Consider the following 20,014-nt stretch of genomic DNA (forward strand, 5'->3'; position numbering starts at 1 on the left):
GGGGCCCGGCGCGTGGGATGTGACGGGACGAGCGACTCGCGGGGCAGGAGAATAATTCAAGAGCTTTGCAGACAGGGCAGGGGGAGGAGGGCGAGTGAGCGCGCTAGGGATCATCGCCCAATTCCCCGCTCCGCTCCCTCGCAGGGGCCGCCGGCCGCGGCTCGCCAGAGGCCAGGTTTGAATGCGAAAGGGAGGCCGAGGTCTCTGACGTTTGCCCTGCACGAGGCGCTCTGCAGGGCCGGCTGCGGCTGCTGAATGCAGCTCGGTGGGGGCTTGCGGCCGGGGCCCCGGGTGCGAATTGAGGCCAAGCCCTAATCGAGAGATTAAAAAAAATCAGGTCCATTTAAAGTTGCTGCCGGAGCGCGGCTCTCATTGGTTAGGGGAGAGCTGGAGGAGCAGGGACACACACAGTGCGTGCAGCCTTCACTGCTGCTGCGCTGCTGCTAGAGAAGCTGCTGCTGCTGGAGCTGGAGTTGTCTCTGCTGCTTTCCCTTGCTGCAGCAGCACAAACGTGACTTCCAACATTTTTATTTATCTCCTTTCAATCCTTTTCCTTTTGCAAGATGTAACTACAGCTCAGACACTAAGGACGTACAGATCGCTTAAGTGGCTTGGGAAAGAGAAAAGGGGATATCAAGGGCGTCGTTTTTTGTGTTGGGGAGAAAATTTCCATTATGAATGTTTCTCTAAAGTGATTTTTTTTTTGTTTGCTTCGCATTCGTTTTTTTCCCCTATTCCCCATATCTCGGATTTATTGCAAAGAAAATCCCGTTGTGAGGAAAGAAAGTCGGATTACAAGATACTATTACAAACAAAAACTGGATTTTTGGGGGGCATTTTAGCAAAAAATTGTTGCGGCTTTACTTCATGAAGCAATTGTCCCCTTTTGCAAACAGAATTTGGATATCAGAATGAGTAAAGAAAGACCCAAGAGGAATATAATTCAAAAGAAATACGTAAGTGGTTATAACATATATCATTTGACTCCCAGTTTTAGGAAATGGCTGTGAATGTCAAGTTTATAGCTAATCCTGAAGCTATAAAGGTTTGAAACAAATGTCTAGTAATACTGATCTTTATTCTCCTTAGGTGTGGGGGAGTTTCAGAAACCCCTTTAAATTGCAAAACCTTCTGCCCAGTTTCGTTATAAAGCCAGATTTGTGTAGCGATACCTCAAGTGAATAAATGTATTGACCTCAAATGACACAATCATAATCTAGTTTTAGATGAAAGGCAGGGAGCTCAAGGGGGGCTGCTGCGACAATGTTACTAAACTGCTTTTTCATTTAGATATATTAATAATGCATTTTACATGCAAAATAACATATTTTATATGTGTGTATGTAGAGTCCTGTTTAGTGAAGACACTATGGTTATAGAAAGCCCTTTAAGTTGAAATCGAATGTCTGGTTATGGCGAGCTTGTTTCTTGCACTACCACATCAAATGTAATATATGTGATAGTTTGCTTATCTGGCTTGCAATAGAAACCAAACCAGTTGGGGATCATGTTACAGGGAATGCGTTTGTTAGGATTGACTTTAATAATGGGGAAATGGCTTGGTTTATTTTAAAAATGCATGATGGTGTCTCGAAATACTAGAAGAATATGGTATAGTTCAGGCTGTACACCTATCTCTGTTCTTACACAACTGCTTAACCAGACGCTTGAAATAGTCTAACCCTTTAAACATATAAATTTGCAGGGATAGTTGGGTTTTGGTCCTGCTTCAGCTACGTTTTGATTGGCATAAGGCGAGTCTTTAAGTTTGGAAAAACAGAGGGGATTCGTCAGATATGCATCAGAACTAATAATTTTATCTGCATGTTACAAATAAAATATTTCATATTCAGAAAATGATTGCTTCAAGATATATTAGATGCAACCCCCCACTTTTTTTTTCCAAGTTGTAGAATATACTGTATTATCATTTCTGGCTTTTTTCCGTGGGGGCTGTATAGATGTATTTCTTTGGGGGGATGACCTTCGGGACCCTTTTGCCTTGTTTTTAAATATTTAATAAAGGGTAAATTGACTTAAGATGCCTATTTCTATCGATGTTTGTCTCTTCTCTTTAAATTATAATTTAGAGAAGCGAGGGGTTAGGAAAAAATTAAAAACTTAAAGGTATTCTGCACCGAATTTACGAATTAAAAATACATCCGCATTGCAGAGGAATTGGGAGTGTGAAGCGGACTATTTTAAAGTATTGCATCGAAACAGGAACATTGTCTAGAAAGTCTAACGAAACATGTAAGACGTGCACGTTTCCCAGACAGTGAAACAAAGCAGAATGGGAGAAGAATTTGTAGTGTTTAATTAAAATAAAATAACACATATTTTAAAGCCACACCACGTCTGTACGAGTGAACAATAGAATCTTCCTCTGGTTTTGCCTATAGTGCTTGTTAAAGAATTAATAAAACTACTGTCACCCCCCACTCTTGCCCCAGAGGCAAGGTATGAGAGAGACATGTGAGCATGGTAGGGAGACAATGTATCCAATGTTCACAAGTTTAACTCTGGAATGGAGGGAAATCGCTTTTGGGGAGGGGGGCAAGGGAGTGCAGGTTACTGTGTTCGTGTGTGTGTCGGGGGGAATGTGTGGGTTGCTGCACTATTGCAGTGAGTAGCAGGCACAGACGCAAGCATGGCTGCTGCTTCTGCTTTGGGCTGGCCTGGTCGATTTCCCATGCATCCTCTCGAGCAGCGGCAACAGGTTAAAGCGGAATGTCAGTACAAGACCCCGGGTTCCCGGCCACTCAGCCCAGTCAGTGCCAGGTTCTTCTTGTTGTTCTGTGACGTCACAAAGGGAAGGGCCTGGGCTCGGTGGAATCTTCGTCTCATCAATGTTCTGATTTCCCCCTCCCCCTCCTCTGTGACGTCAAGCGTGAGGCGGGCCGCTTAGGCTGGAGAAGAGGGGGAGTCACGAGGGCACTGGCTGCTGCTACTGGGGAGGATGCATCTCTGGCACCCAGCACTGTTCTCTGCTCTTACCAGGTGAGCAGGTGTAGCAAGCATTGCATACACAGCAACTTCTGTCAACCTCTTTCTCCCTTCCCCCTTCCTATTAAGTGGAGTCTGAGCCTGTTTAATTTGGTTCAGAGCAGGGAGCTAATCTACCTCATCTTTGGGTAGGAGGCACACTTCCCTGATGCCCTTTAAGAAGAAAGGGTTAGTCATTCTATTTTTCCTGCGTGGTATAACTTGATATGGTAAGGTAGAGGCACTCCTGTGTGGGTTGGTGGCACAGGGGGTGAAGTTGTACCAACAGAGCACAGCACCTTTCTTTTTTCTGAAACCTCTTTAAGTATTGCAGTGTCACAGTAGAACATCCTGGGCAGTCTTTCCTTTAATACACACACATGTGCACCCACTCAAGTCTTTTGTCTGCATGTTTCAGTCCCAGGCATGATCACTCACACCCCAGGTTTCAACCACAGCTGTCAGAAAGGGCCTCCAGTTCCCAGCCTCTTGTAAAGACTTTATTTAAAAATATAAAAAAGATAGTTTTGCCTTTGATAGTGTGCACACTAGCTTTTTTCCATTTAGCTAATCTCACACAGCTTGTCCACCTGAACTCCTTCCCTCAGAGGGACACAGTTTTATTTCATGCAAAATCTTTCAAGCACTTCACAAAAATTGTAAGTCTGATCCATTTTCCAATTGCTTTGGAGGTTTTGCTATTTTAGGGAAACTGGAAAATGTGTGTTTTACAGCTCATAATTATTTAAAAAAAAAAAATCAATCACTATGTATTTTACTGTGCTAAGCGATCTCCTGATCTCTGTCTATGGAAGAGCTGGCTTGTAAGGGATTATGTGACATTCCCGTAGTGGAGTATAACAATGGTCCTCCTAGTGTCATAAATTGCCTATGTTGCTGGCTACATATGATGCTTTACTGCAAGGATGGATTTGAAGTAAGATATGATGTTCCTACCCTGGTCGGTGACACAAGGAGACAGGTCAACTAATTGTCCAGTCACCACTTCCTTCCCCCCCCCCCCCCCCCCCAAAAAAAAAAGTACTGTTTTGTAGGCTACTTAGCTCTGGTCTTCAGATAACCACAGACTGCCACAATGCAACCAGAGCCTTTTGCTGAATGCTGAAAAGTAATTGTCTAAAATGTACCCTAAAACAAAAAGACTCTGAGAACAATAGAATATAGCACAGTGTTACGACTGTTGCCTTGAGGCTTAACTTGCTGTTACGCAAATAATCATCATACATCAGAGGTTTAAATAAACTTTTGGTTATTACCATGGGAGTTGTTAATCCAAGAAAAAGGAAACTTGTGTCTCTTCTTTTTAAAATGTTTTCACTGAACTTTTAAAAACCATGGCTGATTCATACAAATCTATCTTCTCTCTTCACCCTCCTCCTCCTCCTCAAACATCTTTAAATATGAAATATTTCTTTTTGGCTCAAACCTCAGACAACTGACAGCATTGTAAAGCATCAGCTGTGAAGCCAGACTTTTTCAGTGTGCACTTGGAATTAATAGTTCTTAAATCAAAAGCTTTGACGTCTTAAATATAATTTCATAAGTGCATTTTTCTATCCCTTTTTGTGATGTCTTATAGCAAATCCAATGGTCATTGTGGTTTAGTTTTTGAAGTAACAGACCTTTATTACTGTAACGAAATACTTGTGTAGTTCTGCTATGGTAACAGATGGTGAAATATAATTAAGTAGTAATGACACAACTGTCTCCTTGTGTGATTTGTTTCTCTGTCCTTGCAGGGGTAAAAGTGCGGTAGCTAGCCTTAAGGTGACACACTCCACATAAGGACAGCCTAGGTTTGTCAAATCAGGGGTTCAAGGCCTAAAGAAAATTAGTACATTCTAGAGGTCTGAAAAGACACTGATGTTTTTGAGTAATGCTTTGGACTGTGTAATTATACAATATCCTTGTGACAACAGTAGGAAAAAAATTGCTTCATACATCATTGAAACGTAGCCGTCTCTGGGATGGAATGTGGCAACTGCATCATAATGCACAACAGTATACAGTAGTTTGGGAAGCATGATATACCAGAGCCAACTGAAACTGCAGTGGGGAATTTATTTAGGAAGAATGTAGCTGTGCTGGATTTTGGTAACGTCTATTACCTTGCCATCCTTGCACTCAAGTGCTATTAGATTTCTAATTTTCACAATTGGGTGGGGCCTCTGTGTCCTCTTGGATGAGATACAGTGCTTGGTTTGGCATTGATGAGGAGGACAGTGCTACTTTCTGAATTACTGACACCATATTCTTCCAATGAAAGGAGGGGGCAGAGGTGCTCTGTCCTGGTCGAACCATGTTGTCCTGGGGGATAGCTTTAACAAACAAGGGGAGTTCAGTCCTTATGTTGCCTTAGCCCTTATTTTAAGGGCGAGGAATAAGCTCCTCCATCAGCAAAAAGAACAGGAGTACTTGTGGCACCTTAGAGACTAACAAATTTATTTGGGCATAAGCTTTCGTGGGCTAAAGCCCACTTCATCGGATGCATGCAGTGTAATGCCCAAATAAATTTTAGTCTCTAAGGTGCCACAAGTACTCCTCGTTCTTTTTGCTGATACAGACTAACACGGCTACCGCTCCTCCATTAGTCCACTACAGATAGTGCTTTTTCATGCCTGGCTGGGATTCTGTTTTTTTTTTTTTTTTTTTTTTTTTTTAATATTTCTTACAAGATTATATCTAGCCCTTGAAAGGACTCTGTCAGCCCTGAGTAGGGTCCTTGGCTAGCATTGTGGAGAAACTGCTGTTAAGTACCCAGTGCTACAGGTATTCCACTCTCCCTGCTGGGCCCTCTTTGTCTCAAGGCCTCTTAAGTTTGGTCAGGACAAAGATTTATTACAGCATCTTTCTCCACAAAATAACACTCTTTTTTCTTTTTTTTTTTTTTCTTGTGAAGAGTTGTAGCTAAAGCTTTAAGGGTGCAACCCCATGGAAAAACTTTCACTCTTCAGAGGATCTGGTTCAGACTGGGCTCCTTCCTGAGCTCTGTTAGTTCCCTTGAAACACTTAATGCAAGCCTCTGCTTCATGGCCACACCACAGCTCTTCTAGGTCTGCAGACTTTTGGGCCTTTATTCTTTATTGGCCAGGTGAGTTAGCTGCTGGTATTGCATATGAAAAAGGGGAAGGCAGAGCTGAAGAACTATTTTGGGATTTGTGGATAGGGCAAGGAGGTGATCTAGGATTTGCCTTGGGCTGAGTTTACTTCAACAAATATCAGATAAAATAATGTAATTACTCAGCATTATGTAAAAATTGGCTACAACATTGTGTGTAATTCAGAGAGCTAAGGATGTAGCGGTGAGTGCTTACCTTTTCTTGTTGCTGTGAGTAATGTCTAGAAGAATTGTCTCTTATTGATGGGGGGGGGGGGGGAGGGCAGGGGGAGTGGCCTCTTACTTCAACCAGCTGCATGGGCTAGAAACAAAAAGTGTGTAATTTATACAATATGTTCCAGAATTACAGATACTGAATTATTAAGACTATAGCAAATGGTTCATAATTGTTTTAGTGTTCATTGGGCACTTTCACTGCCTGTAGTGAGGCTTGACAGGCCTATTAAGCTAGTATTAAAGGTATAAACTCTTTTTCTTAAAGGAACAGAATAATACTTAGCACTGTGCATGTTAAAGCTTGGTACAAACATTAACTGATCCTTGCATTGAGAGAGATAAGATTGTCCCCATTTTATTGTTGCAAGACATAGGTCTAAATGCCTCAACCAAAACAGCACAGCACCTCAAGAGAACCGACAAAACTAATTTCTAGTGTTTCTGGATTCTAGTACTATACTTAGTCAACATCATTAAGAGTTGCAGCCCCATTGCAATGTATGCTGAAAGTGTTCCTCTAACATAATCTAAAGAAATACTGAAGTCTGTATTTAAGAATTTGCGCTCTTGCTGTGTTTATTTGAATAGAGATGTGATATCTTGCAGATGATGGAAATAATTTCTTATGATGATTACTCAGTGGAGGGAGTATTTAATTAAGCAGATCCCTCTCATACGCTGAAGCAAATGGGACTCTGCAGGATTAAAATTCGGATTTTGACATTCTGTTTGCACATGTTGCTAATACTGCCCAATTTATATAAAACTGAAAGTGCTGGGGGAAAATCTATTCAGCATTTATGTTGTATGGCTACTTTTTATTTCATTCAGCTTGGACACTGAAAAGACACTAGTCACTTTCAGCTTTTATGCACTAGAACAATATTGCAGTATTTGCTTTGCAATAATGCAGAGGAAGGCTCAGATGGAACTGCAAATAGGGAGAGAAACATGTTTTGCTTCTTTATGATCAGGAGCCAGTGTTTTGTGATTCTGCAGATGTGGAGAATAAATGCATTGCAGCAGAATCTAATTTTTGCATTTAAAACAAGTATTAATTTTTTCTAGGCCTTATGGTTGTGAAAAAACCCATCCAAATGTAAACAAAGTTTAACTGATGCACTGTCTGAATGTGTGCAGACCACCTGAAACAATAATAGCTCTGGTGGATTTGTTTGCCTTTCTTAATCTAAAGAGGATGTTAATTTTCAAGTCTAGTAATACAGATTTCTGTGATGTTAAACCTGAACAGCCTCCATATAGTCCCAGGTATCAAGAGCCCCAAATATTCCTAGCCAACTGCCCACACCTTCAGCTTTTCTGAAAAATTTTATGCTTCACCTATCTGTTTTCAACACAAAATTCTGAAGCACATAACACTTAAAATGTAGAGACAGTGTAAAATAAATTGAACTTAATATCAAATGATTAAATACCAGGGAATCCTGTACTTAATCACTCACTTTCATATTTAATTTGATTAAAAATCACAATTAAAAAATGATGTGAAGCTGCCACAGTATCTACGAAGTGTTCTGTAACACTTAGGTCGAGTTTGCTATGGAGTACATGGTGCTTAATTTAAGGTGTATATAAAGAAGGTACATAAAATATCTAGGCTTCCCTTAGATCTTTTCTGAGGTGTTAGCTGATTTGTTACCTTTAGGGATATTGAGTATAGTCTTCCCTGTTTTTGCTACAGAGAACTAGAAAATATTATTGGGAGCTTTCTTGGCTCTCATTTGAGAAGGCAGATGTATTTCAATCTTTCATAAAAATGCTCTTTTGAAGCATTTGTAGGTGCAAACAAGTTTTAAACCATCTGATTGCAAAACTCTTCTTTCAGTTGCTCAGGTTTCATTCTTTCCTCTCTTGTAATGATGTTCTGTTAGTTCATGTTCAGAGTTTTCATGTAAAAATAGAGCAGAATGACACCTGGTATTTCCCGGTGTGGAGGTGACAGTAGGGGAGGGGAATGGAATAAAACTTTTTGAAACAGAAGTGAACAGTCACATTTATTTTCAGGATGCTCTTGTTCCTCATTTTAATATGCAGATAAAGAGTCTGATCCTCTGAACACTTATGCTTGTGCTTTAAAGTTCCTTATGTATGTTGACTTGTTGATGTAAATCAAACTATTTACAAAGTAAAATGAAGCATGCACATAAGTGTCTGTAGGATTGGGGCCCAAGAATTGGAGCCAAACATGCTCTGAAACAACCATATTTCCCATTGACTTCAGTGGGGATCTTGGATGCTCAGAAACTCTTAAGATCAGGCCTACAAACATTTAAAAAAAAAATCTTTTTAAATAGTTCATGGAAAAAATTCTAGCTAGTATTAGGAGCTCAGCTTTTGAAAAGCTAAATGTAGTACACCTCTACCTCGATATAACGCTACCCGATATAACACGAATTCGGCTATAATGCGGTAAAGCAGTGCTCCGGGGGGGGAGGTGGGACTGCAAGTTCGGTTTCACCTATAATGCGGTAAGATTTTTTTTTTTTTTGGCTCCCGAGGACAGTGTTATATCGAGGTAGAGGTGTACCTAAATATACTGCTTGCATGGGCATAAGAAGCACAGATGTACCATTTAGCTAAGAACTTCAGCTGGAAAAGCTCTGCTACTCTCTCCACCCTAAAAATAAGGAATTGGCTCCTGTAGCTTTGATTTCCCTCTGGTCATCCTTCTCTTTCTCCTTCTGGAATGGTATTGATTCACTTTTTCCTTTTCTTTCTTAATCTTGTGCTCAACCTTTCTTTCAACTCTCCACTAGAGATCAGGCCTGTAGAATTAAACCAGTATCTACAGGTCCGTCTCATCTTACGCTGGGGTTACGTTCCGCAGTCAGCGCCTAAAGAGAAAATCGTGTATAGTCAAAATTACATTGAGTGTAATGGCGGGCGGAATCGCCCGCACTACAGAAACAGTATTTAAATTGTTATTTTTCTCTTTTTGGGGGTTTTGTTTTTGTTTTTGCTGAATGCGTAAAGCTGAAATCGCACATGTTAAATGCGCCTAAGATGCGACAGACCTGTAGTCAGTTTCAGTTTAGTGCCTGATGGATCACAAACTGGGTGTGCAGTCAAATTGATTGGCAGTGATAAATATTGCATGGTGAAGTGTGGGGATACCACAGATAGTGGTTTTTTTTTTTTTTTTAATTTCCTTATTAGACTGGTGTGACTTGAGTGACACTAACTTACTATATTTTTAACCTTCCAAAATGCATCTCTTCATAATGTTCCTGGTCTTTTCTGCCTGGATTCTTGTGATCCTTCGTGGCAGATACTCTTTCCTGCAGATTGTTCTGCAAAAGGGTGGCTTTGGATGTGAGACCATTAATGAAGTGGTGTTGTAGCTCTGTTGGTCTCAGGCTAGTAGCGAGACAAGGTGGGTGAGGTAATATCTTTCATTGGACCAACTTCTGTTGGTGAGAGAGACAACCTTTTGAGCTTACACAGCTGTATAAGCTCGCCTCTCTCACCAACAAAAGTTGGTCCAATAAAATATATTACATCACATATACACACCCTTTATTTCTCAGGCCATTAATGGGTCACTTCTACCTTCTAATGACTCAGGGAAACTCAAATCTCACTGGAAAGTCATGTCATATTGCAAAGCCTTAACAATGTTGTGCTATACCATGTCCCTAATTTCTGCTTTTTATTCTTCAAATCTGCCTTGTTAGTCTGACCTCTTTTGGATGGTGTGATGGTTGCAGAAGATGGAATACAATTATTTTTCATACAACAACGTGATAACTGGATAACGTTTATTCTTGCCTTTTATAATCCATGGAAGTTCATCCTGCAAAAATCTACTAAATTTAGTTTTACACTTTGATGCTGTGATATTTTGATCAATTTAGAATATCTATACAAACATTCATTTTTATCTTTTGTTGCAGATTAGTTTGAAAGCCTGTATTCTCAAATTAAGAAACAATGATGGGACTGGCAAACTGATCAGCTGTTTTAACTGACCTCGGAAAGATGTATCTATGCATGAGCATTGTTTTACTGTATGTTTTTTTTCAGTGAAAATCATCTAACTTTGTTCTTTTACACAAATTGGTGTGTGTATAATAAATATGCACTTTCTAGTATTTCTATTTAATCCAGAACAGTGTGCTGTGCACACCTTTTATTTATTTATTTTTAATAGCCTACTCTTCCTGGCCAACACCCAGACTCTTTGAAGAGGTAGAGGACAGGGACCCAGGGAGGTACAAGAGAATCCCCCCGTTGAGAATCTGAGCTTCCCCAACACCTCCATGGGCATTGATATGGTATGGTGTTCTGCCCCTGGATTTTGCTGAGGAGTTGACTTTTTTGTACTGACCTTTTGACCTGGCTTTTCTTCCCTAAATCTTACTGTGGGAAGGGGAAGGGGCTGTCTTCTCTCCCCTTCCTATTTTCCTGCGTATGTGTTTTTTCTTCTTCCCCTCCCCACAGGATCATGCCTTGCAAGCTCTGGTATGGATCAGTATTGGGTAAATTCTACTTTTGTGCTGGGTGCATTTGACTCTGTCAGCAGGAATCTTGCCAGTTTCACTGTGGCATTATGGGCCCTACTGCAAGAGTATGCTCACTATTTGCAGGCTTTAAATTCCTTCCTTCCCCTTTTCAGAGAATTAAGTTGTGTGCAAACACAGTTTCAGAAGTCTATTGCCAATCTAAGGCCATGTCAGCATACAGCCACCACAGTTACTAAATCGCTTGTGTGTGCGCACTCTTGGCTCCTTGTGTCAGCAGTGCACATCCTCACCAAGAGTGCTTGTATTGATTGTATTGTCAGTGTGGGGTGTTGTGGGATGGCTCCTGAAAGCCAGTAACAGTTGACTTAAGCAACATAGTGTCTAGAGCAGGGGTCAGCAACCTTTCAGAAGTGGTGTGCCGAGTCTTCATTTATTCACTCTGATTTAAGGTTTTGCGTGCCAGTCATACATTTTAACGTTTTTAGAAGGTCTCTTTCTATAAGTCTATAATATATAACTAAACTATTGTATGTAAAGCAAATAAGGTTTTTAAAATGTTTAAGAAGCTTCATTTAAAATTAAATTAAAATGCAGAGCCCCCCGGACCAGTGGCCAGGACCTGGGCAGTGTGAGTGCCACTGAAAATCAGCTTGCGTGCCGCCTTTGGCACACGTGCCATTGGTTGCCTACCCCGGTCTAGAGTCTAGACTGACACTGTGTGTCAACCTAGTTACATCGACCATGACTCTACGGTGGTGTTACTAAATTGGCGTAGAGAGGCACTCATGTTGGTGGGAGCCAAATTTAAGTGAAGACACTTCCACAGCTAGATCGAAGCAGGGCAGTTTATGTTGACCTAACCATGTGGTGTAGATCAGGCCTGAATAACTAAGAGTTTGTACCTGAGTGTGGTGGCAGCCTGTCTTAAGAATACAGAAGGGAACCTGAGAGAGTTGAAGTGCAGCACTGTAATGAACCCCACACAACACTGAATTATTTTTGACAACACCACTGCTAAAATTTAAAAGGAGTCTGTGAATCTTGGACATGAGTTTGCTCAATGTTTAACCCTATTACATGATTGTAATTTTTATTGGTTTTCATACCTGCTGTCTTAACTCTTAATGTGCTGTTCTGAAACTAGTAACCTATATTCCCAAGAAGCTTTTACTTTAGATGTAGCATTTGGGTTTCAAAAATGGTGTGACTTAAACAAGCTTATATATTAGTGTCTTTTTATAAGATGATTGATTTGGCAAAGTGTGTATGGTTTTTAAATGCATTACTTTCAGTTTGTCCCAACATTCCTCCCCCTGCCCCAACACATCAAAGTTGTAAGCCAAATCTCTCCGCTATGGAGAGCCAAGATTGCGCACACACAATTCATAATACAAGTTTCCAGGCCTGCTTGTATGCCAGATCAATTAACTCTTCTTAGCACAACTAGAAGTGGAATAGAATTACATATGCTTCTGTTTCAAGGATACAAAACTCAGGCCAAACTTTGTATTTGGAAAACTCCAAGCCAAATGAAAAGAGAGCATTTTCTGGTATTGGTTGTAAAGCTGTCCACTGGTCTGGCACATACCTCTTAACTGCACCTCCTTTTTGGTAGAGGAATGATACCAAACTAAGGGACTTGAAGTGAATTTTCACCAGATAAATGTGAGTTGAAAAGGTGGAAGTGGGGAGGAAAGAGTGTGAGTGTGTGTCCAGGTATAGTGATGGTGATGAAACTCGCATGGCTCATTACAGACATCTGGAATTCCTATTGGATGACTAAAATATAAAGCAGAAGTTAACATGTTCGGTTAGTAGTGCTTTTAATAAATGATTGAAAGAAATAAGTGTTTGTCTACTACTGAGACTGTTATCTTAGATTTGAAAAATTTTCACTGCGCATTATTTGCTTATAGTTATTAAACATAATGGGTATGTGGTATATTTGTAAGAGAAAAGGCTTTGTACTAATTTAAACCTGGAGAGAACCCCTATAGGTGGGATGTCCCCTTATCTGATTGTAACACTTATTTCTTACATGTAACAAATCATATATTGATTGTAATAGCTGGCAAGTAATTCTGAACTTGGCTTTTCCTTCTTTTAAGTATTTGCCTGTAATACCGTATCCTAATTAAAGCCACAGCTAAATAAATGAGGAGAGGAAGACTTTGTTTAAACATAAAAAAAAGAATTTTAAATAGCTGGAGAAAGCCATACACTGTTTGACATCATGTCTTTAGGAATTTTCCTGCCCAGAGACTCGGGGTATGTCTACACTGCAGTTGAAACATCCTTGACTGGCCCATGTCAGCTGACTGGGGCTGTAAAATTGCAGTGTAGACGTTTGGGCTTGGACTGGAGCCTGCTTGTGTGTCTGAGAGCGAAATAGTTATTGTAACAATTTTAACATCAAGATTTCTAAGGGAGGGTGGGAGGATGGCCTTGTGGCTTCTGCTTTCGTATGGCTGGTGTAGAGCAGCAACTATAATTTCACCTGAAGTTGATTGAGCCAGATGCCTACATCAGGAGTAGCAAAATTTATTGCAGTAATGCCGCCTTCATATTTATAAATTGGGCATTAGGTAGTATATGTTTGCAAAGGCCCAGAAATAGGAGTTGGGGAAATGATTTCCATTTTCTACCTAACAAAATCTTCTGCTGATCATGTTTTACATTGGTTATTTGCCTTGATTTCAACTATTTTACCCATGCTAGTGCATTTTGGAGGGAAGTAGTTTTTATGCAGCCTCCCTAGTCCACAGTACCCTCTCCAAGGGAGGAAGAGGGAGTACTGCAACAGCACCTGCTTCCTTCTTTTCTGCAGGCCTGAAAGGAAGGCAAGGAGCAGTGTCTGCAACTCACTTTTTGGGGCAGTGGCATTGGGGGAAAAGCATAGCTGAAGGGGAAAAAAGAGCACATTTGTCTTCATTCCCACCTTCAAGTGTGGCTCCAGAATTGTAAGATGGTAATATAATCCCCCCCATCCCCTCAATTTGCATCCTTGCATGATACCATGTAGAATTAGGCAAATACTGCTAATAGTGGGTGGGGTTTTTTGTTTTTTTTTGGAGGGGGGGGGTCTTTTTCAATCCTTGTTCACTTTATTTAAAAATATGGATTTGCTGTGGCCATGCTCACCCTTTTCATGTTCATTTTGTGAACATTTGTGCAGTTTAGTTCCTTTGATATGAATGATCAGGGAAAGTGGATTTTCTAGCCACATAACTAAGGATTCACAGAAATCATGTTTTAGATACACATGTCCAAGTATTAACTTATGCGTTCATCCAGTCAGGAAACAAAACAAAATAAAATCATGTGAATTAACTGACTATTCCAAGTGCATGGATAGTTATGATTAATGGACTTTGAATACTCAGTCAATCAACAGAGGAAATTAAAATTCACAAAAAATTGAACATGGTTTTTAAGGACAAACTTAAGGAAACTACAGTCTGCTCATGGCTATTCTACAAGTAGAAAGAAACTAAATTATTAGTGACAAATAGAGCTCCAGAGCTGAATGAACACTTTTAATTAGATGTGTTAATATTTGATGCATACATTCTGTGTACCTGTCCTACTCTGCCCGCGTATTGGTATTTAGAAACACCTATCTCTTCAGACAGAAGTCTCCATTTAGGTGCTTTTTCTGTTGAAAGATGTCTTTTGGCAAAAACATATTCAGTCTTCTGGCAAACTGCCACAAACCGCTATTTGTAAGAGAAAAGGTACAGTTGTTAGTGGGTTTTTTGTTTATGCCCTTTGCCAAAGGAATATACTACAGCATATGTATTTATTTAACCTTTCTTTAATTTTAATGAAATTTTAAACTGAAACTAGCAAATGTATTATGTAACAAACTTAAGTCCAGTTTTATCCGTATTAAACCTACGATGGGGTGTGTATTAAAGTGGTTTTTTTCAGTGTCAAATAGTTTCTATATCATTACTGCTGCCAGGTCTAATTGTGATACGCACGGTACAAACGTAAAGCATAAAGAGTGTATGCTCTACATAGAAAAGACAGAGGACAAGATACAGGAATCAATCAACCTTGTCCAGGGTCACATAGGGTATGTCTATATGCTGCATTACAAAACCTGTGGCAGTGAGTCTCAGAGACTGGGTCTGCAGACTCCAGCTTGCAGGATGGCACTAAAAGCAGCTGTGTAAACCTTTGGAGTCAGGCTCAGAATCCCACCCCTCCCCCCAGGTTTCAAAGCCTGAGCTTCCCCCCGAGCCCAAATTTCTACACAGTCGTTTTTAGTGCTGTAGCATGAGCCCAAGTCTGTAGACCCAGGCTCTGAGACTTGCTGTTGTGGTTTTAAAATACAGTGCAAGCATACCCATTGACGATCATTTGGATGAGATGTGAATAAAACTAAGATTTGCAGTGCTCAGTCCAGTGCCCTCTCCACTAGGCCATGCTGGCTGCCAATGAGTTTATTTTACATGATTCTCCTGTCTGGTACTTCAGGATGTGTTTAGTATGAAAGTAAACAATAACTGCATGCAATTCTAGCAGAAAATTCTATCCCTTTTTAGGTAATTAAAAAAAAAAAAGTATATTAAACATTTATTCAGTTTAATTTCTCTCTGTTATGGAACTTGACTTACTGCTCTGAAAATGGGATGGCAGTTGACTTCTGGGTTTCATGTGAGGATATAAGAACATCTGTCAGTTCACTGTTTCTGAACCTTCTTTGCTCCTCCACATGTGCACCTCAAATTTCAGGTTGGGTCACTAGTGTCCTCTCTCCCCCCCCCCCCCCCCCCCCCTGGAACCTTCCAAAGCTTTGGGCATCTGTGAGTCTTAAGTGTGCTGGATACAGAAGTTTTTGATAAACTTTTTGATATTTTTATTATATAGTAAATAAAGGAAATTACAGGTAATATTTCCTTTGTTTGTTATAGATAATGAACTGAATTTTGTGTTCATGATGTCCTTTTTAGAGCTAGTGGATCTCATCCTCTCATGCCTAGCTTTTATTAATAGATTGGAAGACGAACAATCTTTCCTCCTTTTTTCAACTTTTTTTAAAATATGGCAGCAAACAAGTACTGCTGAATATTATTTTTTGTTTAACTTTAAATGATTTTAATAGATTAGCCCTTAATATAAATTGTCAACTTAAAATTTAATTTAAAATTGGTATATATTTTAAAATAAATCTGTATTTTAATTTAAAATATTTTTTAAATTAAAAAAGATTTTTATCTACCCTGCTTTTGGGATCTGCTTGCTCATTCCAACAGGGCTAACAGCAGCTTTGTTGAATTCCTGTATTTTTGTGTCCTGCTCCCCCTTCTGGAATATTGTAGAATTGACTGCATGGGACACAAGTTCAGCGCCTCTGCTGTAGAGATCAGGAGCTTGCTTGCTTTGTTTGGAGAGCCTTTTTTTCCTATAATCATGTTCCTTTCTCTTGGCTCTCTGGCTGCATGTACTTTGTGCAATATCGTATCCTGGTTCAATGTGTGAACTAAAGGATCTCCTACAGGAAGTAAAGTCCCTGTGGGGGTGATTAATGCAAATCCCCAGTGCAAATAACAGGTCTGTGGATGTTCCACCTCCCTTGGGGAAATAGCATATACTAGTTTGACCTGGTTCAAGAGACCTGGCAAACAGAGAACTTGAAATGGTAGCAAGTGACTGCCCTGACACATAGAGAGAGAAATTGCTCACACTCAATCCAAGAACTGACATAAAACTGTGACAGAGGTAGGTGTGTGAAGTCCTGAAGTACTTTAATCCTATCAGGGTCTCCATGTGGATGGTGGGTGACTGCTGGTAAGCTATACAACTGCATGTAAATTGCTTATTGCTTTGATGTTTTCTCTGTAATACTTTTGGTCTGAATAAATAGTTCTTTGCTTTATGAAAGCTGGCTGGTCACTTGACCCTCTTAGACTTATCAGGGCTCCTGAAACTGTTCACGATAAGTAAAAGCTCCCTCAAATGTGGCTTTGAATCTCTTTCCATCTGTCTCATTGCTACTATGATTCGCATGGTTATGGCTCTTGCTGCCCTTGCTCAGCCCGTTTTCGCCATTTATTCGTGCAAGAAAGTCTCTGTAGAGAGCTGGTGAGTGTTTCCATAGTGGCATGACCTTTACAAGATTGATGGTATGGATCTCAGCCCTCTTGAGATACAAAACCCCAAACTTCAGCCGTTTTCTGTGTTTACATGCTTTGAGTTTACTTCAAGCCATAGCACACAAAAGTCCTTTGGCCCTGGTCTACAGTTGGGTGGTGGTGGGGAAATATCGATGTAAGTTACGCGACTTCAGCTACGTGAATAACGTAGCTGAAGTCGACATACTTAGATCGACTTACCGTGGTGTCTTCACCGCGGTGAGTCGACTGCTGCTGCTCCCCTGTCGACTCTGCCTGCGCCTTTCGCGGTGCTGGAGTACAGGAGTGGACAGGAGAGGGCTCGGGGGTCGATTTATCGCGTCTAGTCTAGACGCGATAAATCAATCCCTGCTGGATCGATCACTGCCCACCGATCCGGTGGGTAGTGTAGACATACCCTATGTCACACAAGTGGAGCCTGAACTTAATGCTACAAGGCCTGGTCACCCTTTCAACCCTTGGCTAATGCCTCTTCTATTTAAAGGTAAGCTTTCTCTTATCAATTATCTTCATGAGGAGATCAAATTGCTTAGAAATGGTTTCACTACAACATGTACATTTACAGTTCTCTCTGGATAAGGTAGTACAAAGACCTACTCCACACCAAAAAAGAACACTGGGTTTCACGCAAACCAGTCCATTTCCTTGACATCATTTTTACCTAGTTCTAAATGTCCTCTGGAAATACTAAATGCTCTGTGCGTTGGGACTTAATCATCTACCTTTGGCCATGGAAAAGACTGAATGTTTCTTTCCTTCTTTATGACAGTCACAAGAAGGAATATAATAAGGTTGGTTGCTCATTGGCTTATGTCAGCCATCTTTTGTGTTTATATGGCAGTCAGGATAAACCCTCTGCAGGGCATCCTACCATCTCCTGGAATGTGGAATTGCATCCAATGTGGAATTACAGCTTCTGTAAAATAAAATTTACAGAGCTGTACTGGGTTGTCCATTAACTTCTTCACCAGCTGTTATAAAATTGGCAATTTACCATGGGAGAGGCCGGTACCCAATCTGCTCTTATTTCACAGTAGCCAAGCAAAGTGTGTGGTCAGAGTGGGGGAGGGGAGAAGTCCAAAATCCATTTTTGATGTTTGTTTTATTTCCCTTCAAACCCATCCACTTCCACCACCCCCTCCCAGCCCCCAGTTTTTTGGTAGTTCTAGAAGCAATGGCCTGTGAGCCAAAATGTCATGTTTGAAAGGAATTAAAAAAAGCCTTTCCTGTAACTTTTGGTTTCTCCTAATATGGCATTTACTTCTCTAGCTAGACCCTGCATTGAGGAGAAATATACATGTTTGAATATGACAAATGCAATACTTTTTTCTTTCCCTTTCTTTATTTCTGCTAGACATGTTTCTAGCTCCTGAATTAATTGCCTGTTTCCAAATTGTCCCTTGTGAGGTTTTTTTCCCCATGTTTTTCATCGGTTGTCTATATAGGTCTTCTAGTTCCTCATCCTTGCAAGCCATCATCTGGAGGATCCATGCCAGGGGTGAGGGAAAGAGGGAGACAGACAACTAAGAAAAGCTGCCTTTGTACAGTGTGAAATGGGTAAGCACATCCTAGCTGTAATGCCAAGAACAATGATTCCCTTACAATTGGAAATCACGATTACATGTTTTAAAAAAAAAAAAATCCAAGAACTAATTTTGAGCATCAGTATGACAGCACCTTGAATTCTTCTTGCAGTTTACCCAAGCCATCTTTTTTAGTATGTTTGGTGTTCATGCACAATTACATATTTGCATAGCTCTTTCAGTCTTTGAAAACCTGTACCCATACTAAACCTCATAGTGCTCCTTTAAGCTAGCTAAATGTCCTCATGTTATAGATGGAGTAATACATGCAGAGGTTAATTGAGTTGCACAAGGTCAGAGCGAGTCCCTGGCAGAAGCACAAGTAGAATGTGGAATTCCTGGCTCCCAGGCAGATGAGCCATCTAATAGAACACTCTGTGGACAGCTTCCTTTGGATCTCTAACTTTGTTTTTAAGAGTGATGTTTGGTAAGATGGAAGAATAGGATACTTTTACTTGAGTTGCTGTAAATTTCTAAAATAATAAATATTTCATGTGAGAACTTGTTCTTCCACATAATTCTCAACCCTTCTCTCATCACACATGTGCACTATCTACTGGTCGACTGTGAAAAATCTACGTCAGTCAATATCTTGCTGATTGTTACTATTTAATGCTGTAAGCCCTCTGGCTTAATGCCAAAAGAATCTCCTAACAATGGTGTTAATCATGGGGCTCACATACTTGTGATTACTTACAAGAGTCTCCATTCCAAACTGCCTCTGATCTCAAGGTCAGTAACTCTGAGGGTCCTGACAGACAATTATATTAAACATTTGTTTTCTTTGTGAACTTGTTTCATGAAAGTTCCCCCCCCCCCTCAACATTTTAGCAGGGGTTATTTTTAAACTTATTTTTCAGTTAAACCATGTATGGTGATTATCCATTTACCTAAACTGTCAATTAGCAATTAGTATGACATCCATATTTTTAAATGTTATATTATTTTAAATGTATTTAAAATTGCTTTTAGAGCTAATTTTATAGGACATTTCTGTCTCAAATTTTAATGTAATGCAGAATATTTCACAATAACGCCTAGGTTAACAATGATAGTCTTGCTGTATTGTGCAAAAAAGGCTTCTGTTCAGACCCAGCTGGGTTTCAGGCTTAATTCATTGCTCTATGGTGGGATCACCACAGCTGCTGTGGGGCCTTTACAAATGCAAAAAAGCTGTCAGTGTTTGTTTCATCAGATGCATAAGTGATGAGGCCAAGTTGAGGAATCCATTCCAGTGTGCATGTTTTAGACATTGTTTTCAGAATTAGTGTTTGAGTTTTAAAATATTTGGCACATACTATGCCTTAAAGCAAACAAATCTTGGGAATAGGACCAGTTTAAGGTTAGTCTAGTTCAGACTTTCAATAACACTTAACTTGAGTTTATAAAAATGTTATGGTGTACCTGGCTTTTTCTCCCGAGCAATACAGTTCTTCCCCTGCCCTCCAAAAAAGCTGTTTGTTTGGA

General features: G+C 40.2%; 1 protein-coding gene across 1 annotated transcript in view; it reads left to right on the forward strand.

Annotated features, from left to right (window-relative positions):
* Positions 1–384: 384 nt before the first annotated feature.
* JARID2 (jumonji and AT-rich interaction domain containing 2) overlaps positions 385–20,014 on the forward strand; it is a 298,249-nt gene continuing 278,619 nt past the window's right edge. Inside the window, exon 1 of the mRNA XM_065398845.1 lies at positions 385–956. Within this exon, the coding sequence (XP_065254917.1) occupies positions 912–956 (45 nt within the window). The 5' untranslated portion in view covers positions 385–911. The remainder of the gene's footprint in view (positions 957–20,014) is intronic.

The sequence above is a fragment of the Emys orbicularis genome, chromosome 2 (genome assembly GCF_028017835.1).
Source record: "Emys orbicularis isolate rEmyOrb1 chromosome 2, rEmyOrb1.hap1, whole genome shotgun sequence".
NCBI lineage: Eukaryota > Metazoa > Chordata > Testudines > Emydidae > Emys > Emys orbicularis.